This window comes from Thalassophryne amazonica, chromosome 7, assembly GCF_902500255.1.
Source record: "Thalassophryne amazonica chromosome 7, fThaAma1.1, whole genome shotgun sequence".
NCBI classification, from domain to species: Eukaryota; Metazoa; Chordata; class Actinopteri; order Batrachoidiformes; family Batrachoididae; genus Thalassophryne; species Thalassophryne amazonica.
This window is the reverse complement of record NC_047109.1, coordinates 83446425-83462044: the sequence shown is the minus strand read 5'-3', so window position 1 is coordinate 83462044 and position 15620 is coordinate 83446425. Positions and strand designations below refer to the sequence as shown.

General features: G+C 41.3%; 1 protein-coding gene across 5 annotated transcripts in view; it reads left to right on the top strand.

Moving 5' to 3' along the window:
* The window catches only part of l3mbtl1b (L3MBTL histone methyl-lysine binding protein 1b), a 44109-nt gene that overhangs the window by 11776 nt on the left and 16713 nt on the right, over window positions 1–15620 (top strand). The window contains exons 1-13 of one of the 5 annotated variants that reach the window (XM_034174848.1): window positions 905–1226; window positions 5606–5742; window positions 6416–6605; window positions 6687–6900; window positions 6984–7113; window positions 7294–7345; window positions 10987–11081; window positions 11179–11283; window positions 11425–11560; window positions 11681–11772; window positions 11868–12019; window positions 13821–13924; window positions 14271–14356. In XM_034174848.1, coding sequence (XP_034030739.1) covers window positions 5632–5742; window positions 6416–6605; window positions 6687–6900; window positions 6984–7113; window positions 7294–7345; window positions 10987–11081; window positions 11179–11283; window positions 11425–11560; window positions 11681–11772; window positions 11868–12019; window positions 13821–13924; window positions 14271–14356 — 1467 coding nt within the window. In that variant the 5' untranslated portion in view covers window positions 905–1226; window positions 5606–5631. Of the gene's footprint in view, window positions 1–904; window positions 1227–5605; window positions 5743–6415; window positions 6606–6686; window positions 6901–6983; window positions 7114–7293; window positions 7346–10986; window positions 11082–11178; window positions 11284–11424; window positions 11561–11680; window positions 11773–11867; window positions 12020–13820; window positions 13925–14270; window positions 14357–15620 lie in introns of those variants that run through there. The other 4 variants (XM_034174847.1, XM_034174845.1, XM_034174850.1 and 1 more) reach the window with 4 other exon arrangements.

Genomic DNA, 15620 nt, shown 5'->3' with positions numbered 1-15620 from the left:
GAACACCCAGTGAGGTTAGAATTCCGACTCATTTGAACCCCACATAATCCAAGATGGCTGCTCCAAACATCAACAGAAGTGAAAGCTGTAGTCTTTAATCAGGTTGTTTGTGACCAACTGACTAAATTTTGCAGAGTACTATCCTACTGTTGTCTGTGGACATGCTGCTACAGTATTTTTTTTTTTCTTTTAACATGCGAAACACCACACAATGTGTTGTGCATCGATACACAACACAGTAGTGGTATTTTTATCTACTGAGTTAGCTAATATTAGCAGCACCACTGAGTTAGCTAATATTAGCAGCACCACTGGTGCTGCTGCTGCTAATATTAGCTAACTCAGTGGTGCTGCTAATATTAGCTAACTCAGTAGATAAAAATATTAATGACTGCTCCGTTTTCTGTGTAACCAGTCGTTACTGGGTTAGCTAATATTAGCAGCACCAGTTGAAAACAGAAAACAGAGCAGTCAGTAACTTCTGCGTCAGCTGTCCTCTTCCATGAGGTCTCCTGATGGAGCTCATACTTTTGTTGCTCTCTGTACTCCAAAATCTTGGAGACATACATCTTATTTTCCAACTTACTGTATTGTAATGTGCAATGCAATGGCGACTTAAGACTTTTGAGTTAAATGGAAGGGGGTATAAGTTTCCCTTATTCTAAGCTTATGAAAACACGTAGATTCGTTGTTGCCAGTAATTGTACACCAATGAACAGACAGTTATGAATGCTATATTCAAATCCTGCTAATAATACTCCTAAATCCTGCACACTGTAGCTTTATGTGTTCGCTTCAGTCACGCCAAGCAGCCATTTAGGAGCCAAACCAACCCGAACGTATCTTCTTTTGCTTTGGAAATTTGACTTGGCGTGAGTTTATAAGCCGTTTGAGTAATAATACCATTTGAAATAGGACATAAATCAGCTGTTTGTGGACGTCCACACGGCTTACGCACTCACTGCCGTGCCTGCGCTCCACACGCACGTCTCTGCGCAAACACTTCTGTTAACGCACGAGCTGTAATCTATTCCACTGAGCTCCTTAAAAAAAAAACACTTCTGCCTGTTTTATTTTTGTCTAAAGTCGTGTGCGCAGGCCGTTGTATTGAACACCGATTCGCGACACTGAACTTTTCCGAGACTCAAAGTTGTCAGGCAGCGCATCTCGCACGCATGCGCGTCCACCTATATCCAGCTCTAAATAAGAGTTAAAAGAGAAACGAGGTGAGTTGCAGAATGTATTTTTTATAATGCAGTTTTTAAAAAAAACAGTCTTTAATGTTCGTTTGTTTCCGTTAACGGCGGCAAAATCGGGGAAAAAACAGAGCGTTTATTTAATTTTTTTTTGCCAACTGGCGTTAGTTCACATTATTTCCACTCTGATTTAAAAGCGGCGAGAATAAATCGTTTTTTCTTTTTCAAGTTTCTGTTGAAGAAAACAATCAAGCAACACTGTTTAAGCTCGTCAGAACACGGCGGTGTTAGTGCGTGCGTGTGTGTTGGAATGCGGATTTTTGGCGTTTTCCTGTTGTTATTAACCGGGAAACTTATTTATTACAGATTGTCCTTAGCTGGCTGCATCCAGTCACAATGCTACGGCTAGCTGGTTAGCAGCCGCCCCGTTCAAATGAACGGAGCGGAGCTAGCTGCCTGTTAGCCTCGGCGCTAGCTAGCAACCCTGGGCTGACATTCCGTGACAATGAGGAAAGTAAAGAAAACGAACAGGGTGAAGAAAAACACCCGGGCAGGAAATTATACGGCAAGCGCCGGCTTTTGTTCGACACGTAGCAGCCCTGTGGGATTTGTTTAAATTGTTAACTCGAGTAATTTAGATAGTTTAAACGTGTCGGTGGCCTCTTCCTATGCTCCGCCATTTTGTGCCAGTGCTAATCATGGGCGCTTCTTAACGTTCACTTTATTTATGGCGAGATTAAAACTGAGCCGTTCAGGGCAAAATCAGACTTAATCACAGCACACGCACAGGGGCTGGAGATTACTTTTCACTCGGTTGTGACCGCTGTACGAACGGACAGTATTACCTTAATCCATTGTTAAGCATGCGTCAACACTAAAACGTTATATCGCAATATCAATCCGATTAAAACGCCTTTAAGTTCGACCAGTCAGTGTGCAAAGCAATGTTATCTTTTAAAGTGATGAGCAATTTGCCCTCTCATTTCTCCACAATCTGGCAAACAGCTTATTTTAAGAGATACTCTTAAAACAAGGAAAAGACGAAGTTATGTGGTTAACTTGAAGTTGGCACGTGTTTTCGCGTGTTTGTTAGTGAGCTTGATGGTGATTCGCTCTTATGGTGGCGTTTGTGTGTCTATTTTCCTGTTATTTGAACTGCAAAAACATTATTATTATTGACTGTTTTGTCTGAAATCGAAGTGCATGGTGTAATCTGCAACGTAGCCCACAGGCGCCATCTGCCGGTGATGTTGGGTGATTGTTTACAAGTGCAGCTTGGATCAGCCTGGAAAAAAACACATGTGGACTGGGAAAAACAAACAAAAAAAAAACAGCAAAGTAAAATAATTAAACAAACAAACAAACAAACAAACATATATGGACCATGAAAGAACTAAAAACATAACCCATGTAGATTGTGATGGAAAAACAATCATACATGTGAACAGTTGAAAAAAAATTTATTTGGACTGAAAGACTGAAATAAATGGGTAATGTGGAAGCAAAAAATGACAAAATATACATTTAGACTGAAATAAATAAACAATGTACAAGGTTACTGTGAAAGAAAAACATGGACTGAAAGGAAAAATAAACATCTATGTGGACATTGGGGGCAAAAACAAACACATGGGCTGTGAAAGAGAAATAAAATGAACACATCTGTAAATTAACAGTTTGTCATATTTAAGAAGGTGATATCACTACTACTAAGTCAGCTCAAGTTTTGACTTGGGCATGTTGTTTTCAGGTCCCTTCCAATGATATTACAATACATTTGTCCAGTTCTGCTGTTGTTTCTACTCCTGTGTCCTCCATTAGCATTTTGACATGATTTATTGGCAGCTGAACATGACTTGGTTGACCATGGATGGGCTTCCAGATAATAACTTGGCCAGTTGTTAAATAGGGAGTGTCTAACACAGTCTCCAGTGCATCAATTGTTCCATCTTTGCTGCCACTTTTGGAAGTTGCAATAGATGTCCTCATTGGTCATATATACAGTCCAAGACGGCATCCTTGTATGGCTGACACCTTGGTGAGCATCCATGTCTCAAACGCCTGGAGTAGGATTGTTTCTATGGTTGCAACATGGAAGAATCTCGTTTTGTGCTTTCTTGACTGATTGTTTTTAGGTTGAGGACCTTCTAGCTGAGTGTCTTTCAGACTGTGATATCATGTTTTTCTAAGCTCCATATCATGGAGACAAAGTATTTGAAATCCTCAAGGTTGAAATCTTTTGGTGTTGTGTGGCCAAGCGGTTAAGTATGCATGTTTCCATAGCAGAAGGTTTTTTGTTCAAGGCTACCTCTGCCCATTCTCTATGTGTCAAATCAACATGCAGAACCACCTTGGATCTGCTGCGGTGACCCCGGGTGAAACAAGAGAAAAGCCGAAGGGACTTACTAATGGTCCTTTTGAGCTTCTTAAATCTGGTTTGTCAGAAAGGCTGTCATCTGCCACAGTCAAAATTGGAATGTTTGGCTGGTCCTATTTGCAGTCATAGCCTTGGTATGGTAATAAAACCAAGTTTATAGTGGTCCTTGAGTGTTTGTCTCTTTGCATAGTTATGTTACACCAAGATTGTCTTAGTTCCTTGCCAACTGAAAAATTAATTAATTATGAAGCAGTAGTGCTGCAGCGGTCAGTGTCGACTGACAAGTGTTCAACTCTTTTTGATTGGTTTTAAACTGTTTATACGTTTAAAGATGCTATTAAAGCATATCTAGTTTAAAACTGAAGACGTCAAAAGGATTATAGGGGAAATGTATGGAAGACCAATAGGAAGCCATGTTGCTGAGAACCTTGAACGTATATACAGTTGTATGCAAAAGTTAGGGCACCCCTGATGATTTCCATGATTTTCCTTTATAAATCATTGGTTGTTTGGATCAGCAATTTCAGTTAAATATATCATATAGCATACAAACTGATATTTGAGAACTGAAATGAAGTTTATAGGATTTACAGAAAGTGTGCAATAATTCTTTAAATAAAATAAGGCAGGTGCATAAATTTGAGCACCCCAACAGAAAAAATACATCAATATTTAGTAGATCATGTTGCAAGATCATGTTGTAGGTCTTTGGAACAGGTCTGTGGGTTGACTATGACTGTTCTCACCATCCTTCGCTTCAGCTTGTCTGAGATTTTTCTTGGCCTGCCACTTCGGGCCTTAACTAGTTCTGTGCCTGCGGTCTTCCATTTCCTCACTATGTTCCTCACAGTGGAAACTGACAGCTGAAATCTCTGAGATAGCTTTTTGTATCCTTCTCCTAAACCATGATGCTGAAAAAGCTTATTTAGAGGTCATTTGAGTGTTGTTTAGAGGCTCCCATGTTGCCACTCATTAGAAGAGATGCAAAGGGGGTAAACATTTGCAAAAGGCCACCTTAAATACCCTTTCTCATGATTGGATTCACCTGTGTAAAGAGGTCAAGGGTCACTGAGCTTACCAAACCAATTTTGTGTTCCAATAATTAGTGCTAAATGTATTCAAATCAATAAAATGACAAGGGTGCCCAAATTTATGCACCTGCCTAATTTTGTTTAAATAATTATTGCACACTTTCTGTAAATACTAGAAACTTCATTTCACTTCTCAAATATCAGTGTGTTCATCTGCTGTATGATATATTTAACTGAGATTTTTGATCCAGTCAACCAATTATTTATAAAGGAAAACCATGAAAGTTATCAGGGGTGCCCAAACCTTTGCATACAACTGTATATTTGAATATCTCTAAACCAGCAGTTAAATGTACGTATTTAACTGATTTTATTCAGGATAAAATAGAGATGCTTTGTTTCGAAATGGTTCTGTACCACAGACAGACTGGTTTAAACTGCCTTTAATCTTCTTGAAATGGGATTAAAGCCAGATGCATGTAATTAGGTATATGACACTGGATTCAAACTGGCTAAATTTGAGAAACTGGTTTTGACAGGTTGTCAAAGGCCACATGAGAAGCTTTGGATTTGGGGGCTGTAAACAACACAAAGCTGTGACTATAGCTCAGGTGTCCTTGACTGCTGTTGAGTACCAGAACTGTCCATCATTGACCAAAATATTGAAACCCGTACTGCTCAATCCTGGGGACTTGTCAACCTCACACTGAAATGTAAAAAGATTTAGTGAAGGAAGTTTTTTTGTTGTTGTTTAAAAGAAAGTCATTTGAGGATGACTCCTTAAATTGCGACGATTGTGTCATTTGTTTGCTTTAGTTTCAGCCTTTGTTGACATACTATTTCTCAGTCTACTCCTTGATTATTCAGTTATAGGTGGGGAAAAAATATGCAATCAGAGTCAGAAATATGGTCTGAATCTTGCTGAAAATCCTTTGAACAGTTTCAGGTTTTTGTGTTAGTTGAAGCTATATGAAAAAGAATTGCTGTGTCTGTCCTTGCAGGTGGTCAGAATATCAGAGACGTGGAAATGACTGACACACCACCATGTGATGTTCCCCCCCAGGGGGCAGAGTTTGACATGATCGGTGCTTTGGACTGGAAAGATGGCATTGCCACGCTGCCAGGGAGTGACATCAGGGTACAATAGTCTAATTTTAGTTCCTATTTGTGATTGTCCTCAATTATTTTAAAGTTGTGTTCATAGTATTTGAATCGGAACCGGAGAAAATATCAAAATGTGTGTTTTCAGACCTAATTTGGGATAGTCTTCAGTAAATTCCAGGCCTGCCTTCGAGGTTAGCATTTTATCACCAGTTAACGAGGAATGTAATGACGCTGACCTATGACTTCCATATTTAAACTCATTCGAGTTATGTTGCCAAGGAACATAAAAGTTCAGTGGTTCTCATTTTATTGCACTCACACACAGACGCAAACTCTCATTTTGCTGGTGGTAGTTATATTTCTACATGGAAATAGTTTAATTAAAGTATGCAGTTCATTGTAGGATTTGTTTTAAAATCTGTCACAAAAAGGCCAATTCCGAGAAGACTTGCATAGTTATAACACCCTCAATTACAAAACCTACATAAATATTCTGATGAGAAATAGCTGGTGAGTTTGACAGATATTTCATACTGTTTAGTCAGCTAGTTATGACAGTGTTAGCATAAATTACATTTTAATTAAAGTAAAAGTTGTTTGTGATTTGAATACAACTGTTTCAAATCCTACTTTTAATTGAATAATGATTAATTGTTCACCCCTTCTCTGAGCACACAGGTATGATTAAACATTTATGTGTCTCTTAGTTTCGTATGACAGAGTTTGGGACTTTGGAAATTGTCACAGACCTAGAGGTCAAAGGGCGGGAGGCAGAACCTACCTCTGCGAGTGTACCTACAGCACCTTCTCACAGTCCTACCCCTCCACCAGAGGGACCATCAGTGGCTGGCACAACCAGAGCTCCAGTCAATCCAGGTCAACCTGGGTCGTCTCAGGGTACAACAATGACATCGCATCTGTAAGCCTTATGATATTGTGGAAATTTAGATTTAACAGATATTTCTGCTTCTCCTTTAGCTCCTGGTCCGGTGCTTCTGTCTTTAGAGGAGGGCCCCAGTATGGAGGGACCAAGTGTGGAAGTTGGACCCAGTGTTGAGGTTGGCTCAAGTGTAGAAATGAGCTCAAATGGGGAGCTGGAAGTGTGTCGGGCCTGTGGTATCCGTGTTCCTCGTGACACCCTGCTTCATGGTAAATTCTGTAGCTCCATTTGTGCTCAGCCTTCTAGTGGCAGGTAAAGACACATACATATTATTCTCTAATGAATCTTTGGAGTCCAGCTTATTATTGTGGTCACAAACCAAAACCTTTCTTCAGATCATCTCCAGGCGACATGAGGGAAAGTCAGGTGGTTGATGGTGAGAGGCTCGGTAAACGTGTGCGCAAAAAGAGGAAGATCTATTTGGATTCTGGTGATGAAGAAGATGACAACCAGGAAGAACTAGAGGTAAATGTTTTGGTTAATATTTACTCTTTAGTGTTGTTCACATTACGAGCTACAGAACACTGTCCTGTGCTTTGAATACGGTTATGAACCAGATTTATCTTGGAGTATTTTTGTTTTAGGAAACTTCCAAGATAGATAAGTTGATAGTGATGACTGTTATGTTTGTTTAAACTTTTGCAGGAAAAGGCCAAGGCTTCAAAAGGCAGGAGAGGTGCCAAAATTGCCAAATTAGGTACGTTGACATGCTGCCATTGCGGGGGGGGCATGTATCTTTTGAAATATTAAAAGTAAGGTTGCCCATCTGATATACACTCAACAAAAATATAAACGCAACACTTTTGGTTTTGCTCCCATATTGTATGTTCTATGAAGATTATCTGAAAAAGAATTCAGAAACTGAAAAAGCTGAAAAAACCTGACAGCACCACAAAAAAACTGATTCAAGTGCATAAACTAAATACATACGCCTGACATTTGATCACATCTAATTTATCTCATGAAAAGCCACTTCTTACAGTACTCTGACCTTCAAAGGAAAATTTTGTGGAATTGGAAAGTAGTGTTGGCGGAGGTTTGCGATCTACAAGCGCGCTGCTCTAGTTTTTTTATGCTTTGAATGGACCTGATACTGATCACTTATACTCAACAAAAATATAAACGCAACACTTTTGGTTTTGCTCCCATTTTGTATGAGATGAACTCAAAGATCTAAAACTTTTTCCGCATACACAATATCACGATTTCCCTCAAATATTGTTCAGAAACCAGTCTAAATCTGTGATAGTGAGCACTTCTCCTTTGCTGAGATAATCCATCCCACCTCACAGGTGTGCCATATCAAGATGCTGATTAAACACCATGATTAGTGCACAGGTGTGCCTTAGACTGCCCACAATAAAAGGCCACTCTGAAAGGTGCAGTTTTATCACACAGCACAATGCCACAGATGTCGCAAGATTTGAGGGAGCGTGCAATTGGCATGCTGACAGCAGGAATGTCAACCAGAGCTGTTGCTCATGTATTGAATGTTCATTTCTCTACCATAAGCCGTCTCCAAAGGCGTTTCAGAGAATTTGGCAGTACATCCAACCAGCCTCACAACCGCAGACCACATGTAACCACACCAGCCCAGGACCTCCACATCCAGCATATTCACCTCCAAGATCGTCTGAGACCAGCCACTCGGACAGCTGCTGAAACAATAGGTTTGCATAACCAAAGAATTTCTGCACAATCTGTCAGAAACCGTCTCAGGGAAGCTCATCTGCATGCTCATCGGGGTCTCGACCTGAGTCCAGTTCGTCGTCGTAACCGACTTGAGTGGGCAAATGCTCACATTCGCTGGTGTTTGGCACGTTGGAGAGGTGTTCTCTTCACGGATGAATCCTGGTTCACACTGTCCAGGGCAGATGGCATACAGCGTGTGTGTCGTCGTGTGGGTGAGCGGTTTTCTGATGTCAATGTTGTGGATCGAGTGGCCCATGGTGGTGGTGGGGTTATGGTATGGGCAGGCGTCTGTTATGGACGAAGAACACAGGTGCATTTTATTGATGGCATTTTGAATGCACAGAGATACCGTGACGAGATCCTGAGGCCCATTGTGCCATACATCCAAGAAGATCACCTCATGTTGCAGCAGGATAATGCACGGCCCCATGTTGCAAGGATCTGTACACAATTCTTGGAAGCTGAAAATGTCCCAGTTCTTGCATGGCCGGCATACTCACCGGACATGTCAGCCATTGAGCATGTTTGGGATGCTCTGGACCGGCGTATACGACAGCGTGTACCAGTTCCTGCCAATATCCAGCAACTTCGCACAGCCATTGAAGAGGAGTGGACCAACATTCCACAGGCCACAATTGACAACCTGATCAACTCTATGCGAAGGAGATGTGTTGCACTGCATGAGGCAAATGGTGGTCACACCAGATACTGACTGGTATCCCCCCCAATAAGACAAAACTGCACCTTCACAGAGTGGCCTTTTATTGTGGGCAGTCTAAGGCACACCTGTGCACTAATCATGGTGTCTAATCAGCACCTTGATATGGCACACCTGTGAGGTGGGATGGATTATCTCAGCAAAAGAGAAGTGCTCACTATCACAGATTGAGACTGGTTTGTGAACAATATTTGAGGGAAATGGTGATATTGTGTATGCGGAAAAAGTTTTAGATCTTTGAGTTCATCTCATACAAAATGGGAGCAACACCAAAAGTGTTGCGTTTATATTTTTGTTGAGTATAAGTGATCAGTATCAGGTCCATTCAAAGCATAAATAAATTAGAGCAGCGCGCTTGTAGATCGCAAACCTCCGCCAACACTACTTTCCAATTCCACAAAATCTTCCTTTGAAGGTCAGAGTACTGTAAGAAGTGGCTTTTCATAAGATAAATTAGATGTGATCAAATGTCAGGCGTATGTATTTAGTTTATGCACTTGAATCAGTTTTTTTGTGGTGCTGTCAGGTTTTTTTCAGCTTTTTCAGTTTCTGAATTCTTTTTCAGATAATTTTCATAGAACATTGGTTATCTCGCTATGCACAATTTGTCATTGCTTTTTGGCACTTGGTTTCTGACTGATAACTGGAAGATAGACAAACAGGCATAACATTGGAATCTCCATCCAGTTTGGCAGTGTAGATAAATCCATAGTGATTGAGGCACTTTTGATTGAGATATAATGCAGAATATACACCAAATGTCACATTATCACATTCAAATGTCCACATAAATGATGAGATCCAGATCAAACTTTTTCAGGTGATAGCGAGTGCCGGTCTGCACCTCACTTTCAACTATGAGAGTGATTGGGGCATGTTTGATTAAGATATAATGCTAAATTTACACCAAATGGGCTTTTCAATATTAAATTCAGATGTCCACAAAAGCCGCAAAAATGATCAGATCCAGGTCAAGCTTTGTCAGGTGATAGTGAATGCCAGTTTGCACCTCACTTCAAATATGAGTGGGGCATGTTTGATTAAGCTATAATGTAAAACATATATTAAATGGTGTTTTCAATGTTAAATTTAAATTGCCACAAAATTTGTAATCTGGATTAGATCTGGATCAAACTTTGTCAGTCGATAAAGGATACTATCCTCCATAACACTGTCAAATATGAAAGAAATTTGATCTTTTTTGACCGGGGTACGAATTTTTGAAAATTAGTTCAATGTTAAAGATTGGTATTTTTCCTGACCTATGACCTTCATCATTTCTTGCCTATCAGGATATGAATCTTCAGTAAAAAAAAAATCATAACGACATATGAAACATTGTGGGCTCCAGGCTGTTCATAAACAGACAAACAAACAAATAGGAGCGAAAACATAACCTCCAACTTCATCGGCAGAGGTCAAAATTGTTATTGCTCATATCGGATATATTCAACACGAGTCACACAGAACAATCTGCTTTTCGTCTTGCTCCATTTCATAAACACTATGCTGATGGAGCTGGAGCCATCATTGTAGTCATGCGTGCTCCCATTTCATCTGCAGATCCGTGGCACACGTTTTAAAAACATATTTATGCTCTGCTTCCCGCATGCCCACCTGACAGGTGCATGTGGTACGTTTCTTACCAGTCAGTCAGGTAGTACTTTCCACATGAATGCACAAGTATTCCTTGATCTCTGCATTTTCCTCCTGCTAACAGGTAGTGTACAGGTCTATAGCCATAAGGCTGAAGGGTCAGTCAGTTTTGTTAGCATTCCTATAAATTGAAGCTTAAAGTTAAAAATATTGTACTCTCAATCAGCCAGTTACATGCATTTCATTATCACAGAGCAGGATATTGTGGGATAGTTAAATTTCATAACGTTTTAACAGTTGGTTCTTCCCCCCCCCCCCCTTCAAAATGACAGTGACTGCTCCAGCGAGTAAGAAACAAACATGGAGCTGGTCTGCTTATCTAGAAGAGGAGAAAGCCATTGCTGCCCCTGTTAAACTATTTAAAGAGGTATAATTCAGAGTTTTCACCTGCTGCTTTTATATCAGAAACGAAAACATGTTCCCTGTTAAACAGAAGTGTGGATGAATCTCCATTTGTCTTGCAGCACCAGTCTTTTCCTCAAAGCAGGAACGGGTTTAAGGTGGGAATGAAGCTGGAGGGGTTGGACCCGTGTCACCCGTCTTTGTTTTGTGTACTCAGTGTTGCAGAGGTATGGATGTTGATGAGGTGGTGGGTCAGAAAAGGTCAAATCCTATTGTGTCTCTTTCCTTTTTTTTAAAAAAAATTTATAATGAAGCTGCATGTCTCCTGTTTGTGACATGCGCGCTACCATGATCTGTCTGCTTTTCAGATTCAGGGTTACAGGGTGAGGCTCCACTTTGATGGCTACCCAGAGTGCTACGACTTCTGGGCCAATGCTGACTCATGGGATTTAAAGCCATCTGGCTGGTGTGAAAAGAACGGACACAAGTTGTTGTTGCCTAAAGGTAGGTCTCTCACATGCACACACACACACACACACACACACAGACCCATCTGTTCAACACTTTGTTGGACATACACAACTCCAACTGTTGACATCTGTCCTGAGTATGTTTGTCTTGTAGGCTGTAAGGAAGGGGAGTTTAATTGGAGCATGTATGTAAAGAATTGCAGAGGTCAGCTGGCCCCCAAACACCTTTTTAAGAGCCTAAACACAGTGAGTGAATAGCTCTGCCGTTATCAGGTGGTTCTTTAGCTCTGCGTCTTTTATTCCCTTTTTCATATTCTTAATGGTTTATTTGTATTTTTTAGTCTGTAACTCCATCTGGATTTCGAGCGGGTATGAAGCTGGAGGCAGTTGACAGGAAGAACCCGTCCCTGATCTGTGTAGCAACCATTGCTGCTGTTGTTGACAACCGACTGCTCATTCATTTTGACAACTGGGATGACACGTACGATTACTGGTGAGGGCCCGGCACGGGGTGAGGTTCATGTGTGTGTTTGGTTCGAGACAAAAAAGAAAGGCCTCGATCCGGAGATACATATTCTTCACATTTGAAGACACAGAATGCTAAATTACGGAAGCGTATTGCATTCACTGGATAAAAAAAAAAAAATTGACGGCCGATCTTGTAATTACGAGAAAAAATCTCATAATTACGACATCAGGCTATTTTTATTTTTATTTATTTATTTTGTGTGTGTGTGTGTGTGTAATCACTTCCGTACAATGTGCTTCCATACTTCCAGTTCCTCAGTAAAGACAAGCGTGAGAATTCCCGAGTGATAATCAAAAATCGGCCAATTTGTAACCTCCGACACTGCACTGTGACCCACAACACGGTGCACTCAAAGTGTGTATTTCTCCCTAAACTATTCCTGGATGAATGAAACTCCTCCAGCGAGGCGGGGCACAGGGCCCACAGACTGGGATGCACCCGGGTGGGAGTGAGTCCCGCTTTGTCCCTCAGTGGTCGGTGGGACTGTGTGAGTGAAAGCTGGAAGACGCCCTGTGGTCCTCCCTGGACATTCATCCGGGAGCACTTCAGGGGAAAATCCACACTTTGTGTTTGATTGCAGTGTGTTATCATCGGCTAAGCTCAGCCCGCTTCTTTACTCCGGGACTGGAAGTACGGAAGTATATACATAAAATAATTTAGACACCTGATCTTTTCTCTCCTGTAATTACGAGATCAGGATCTCGTAATTACAAGATCTTTTCTTGTAATTATGAGATTCTGACCTCATAATTATGAGATCTTTTCTCGTAATTACGAGATCAGCAGTTAATTTTTTTTTTATCCATTGAATGCAATACGCTGCCGTACTAAAGTTCTCATTATTACACTAATACTAATTATGTACGTACACACCTTCTCCATTATTGTGTGTTGCGAACGATTTCACGGGGGTGCACCACATCGACGGTAAGAGTTATTGAAGCTTGACCTGAATTTGACTAACCTTTTGTGAGCATATTCACAGCAGACATACATGTGAGAACAGCCAGTAAGTCTGGAGTTTCTGGGTTGCACGTCAAAGTGAATACCCATTTCTTACCTTTGGAAAAGGAAAAAAATCAGGAAAGAGTAAGAAAAATTTGTGCTGTTTTGCATCATCATCAGAAGAGTTGCACCTAAAGAATTTCCCGGCCGATTCCTCAAACAGGTGTTGCCAAGTTCTCCTGGGCAGGTATACCACTTGACTCCAAGACTCCCAGCCACCTCGGCAATCCCTGTGCTCCGCTCGGAACAGCCTAGAACAGGCCTTGTGTGAATCGATGTAACGCCCGGTGAACTTGGGGTGTTTTGATTCCACTGAATTTTGGAGGTGATCCGGATCTGGATCAAGATTTCCTATATAGTCTTTGAAGGATTCCTTCAAAACTACTTCACGGATTCTCACCAGATTTGCACCACACATAGATATTAGGGCATGGAAGACTCCACTGAATTTTGGAGGTGATCCAGATCTGGATTGACGGGCGTCAGAAATCTCTGGTTGCTCTTGTTCTTTCTGTGCCCAACGTGAAAATTTGATTCTGAGTTGAGGATTCATAAATGTTTGTGCTCATCAGTGCGGTGTGCAGAGCACAAGAGCAGGAATTTTTCATGTGAACAGAACTTTACTGTGGCTTGAACTTAACTGAAATCTGGAGTCAAATGTTTGCTCTGCCTTTACTCCTGTAGGACACAGAAATGTTACATTTTATGCTATTGAAACAAATTATAAAAGGTCTAAATTTTGTTGATGTTTTGTGTTAAGGTGTGACACTAGCTCTCCTTACATCCATCCCGTGGGTTACTGTGAAGAGACTAAGCTAACACTGACCACTCCAGCTGGTAAGACACAGACCAAGACACACGTGGGTCAGTATAAACTATTTTCATGTACTGTAGGGACCAAATAAGGCACAATCTAACATTATCAACTCATAAAGACTTTGTCAGTTAGGCTTAGTCGTATTTCTCTGTGGCACATACTCTTATTTATTTCCCATATCTCAACGACTAACCATGACAACAAATAACTACTGATTTAACGTCATTAACTTAATTTCTTTCTAACATGTTTCAAAACTACTTTAATGTTGTGCATATTGTTACCACAGTTTTTGAATTATGTCACTCACTGTACAGTAGTATTGGCTCATGTGTTATTACAGTTTGTGTTTGTCTTTTGGAAATGAAAGTTATGTTCAGTTTCTGTCCCCAGAGTACAAGCAACCAAAGACTTTCTCATGGGAGAAATATCTGGAAGAGACAGGGTCACAGTCCGCCCCTGCTCGGGCTTTCAAACCGGTGCGTCACACAAAAAGCACACATGTGCCAAAGTGGTTTTTCTATACCAGTTAAAAATGATGTGTCCTCTTACTTTTTGTGTGCGTCACCTTATTAAAGTGTCAGTTTTTCTTCCGAAGCTACACAGTGTCTTTGCTGTGTAACATTCTAATGGCCCCTTCACACAGAGTGCAACGTTTGGACGGTGTTTGGATTAAAACGGCGAAATAGTTAGAAATTAGCGCACGAAACATCATGCACGAAACATCGCACCGACGGGCAGGCGTGCCTGAACCCGGTGTGAGAGTTCATGCACGCGCCAGTGTCCGTCGAGTAGGAACAGTGCACCACATGGCGCCGCTTATGTGGAATAAATAAAAAAATAAAAACCAGCTGGTGACCACATCGCACTGCTTATGTGGAATAATAATAAAAAAGAAAAACGGAAAGAAAAAATACACCAACTGGGATGCGAACTCGCGCCTTTCAAAAGCTCTGATTCCCAGTCAGAGACTTTACCACTGAGCTAGAGAGCTGTTCTTTGAAAGCTGTGGGAATCTGCCTCATATCAGGAAGGACATGGAAGTATTACAAAAAAATTTAAATCCCACGACATATAGAAACACCACATTTATCAAGCAAGCCATATAAATATGATCCGTCTGTTCCTCTGCTGATGACCAGTGGTCACAGACATACAGTCATGAAATGACATGAATGAGAAGCAGTGTGCTCTGATCACATCCACGTCTACTGGTCAGGTGCGTCCAGTCGGTTGCACACGTGTTCTGCCCGACATGCGTGTCTTGTGGATGGCGCACCACAGCACTGACACCGCATCATGTGGAACAGAGCTCACGTGTGTGACGTGACGGTCAGATCACCCGCTGCGTGTTCTGATCTGACGGTCCGTTTCAACCTGGGGGGCTGTCAGTGTCCACTCCATGCACGCGCTCACTTGCTACAGTCTGTCGCCACCACAGCGATATATGTTTTTATTTATGTACACGAAAATACAGCAACCAGACACATGTGCCTCACAGTGGACATTTGTTAGTCCATGACTGTCCAAACACAGTAGGTGTTGTGTAGCTGGAATGTCAAGAATGACAGATTACCACAGCTGCTTCTGTTGGAAGCCACACCTCCCATGAGTGGACCGCACACACCCACATGTCAGTGTGGGGAACTTAGACAAATTTCACAGCAGTACGACAGTGATTGTCTGCAGTCTCTTGTCATGCCAAGAGTGCGACTGCCCACACATTTTCTAAGTGTTGTGAGT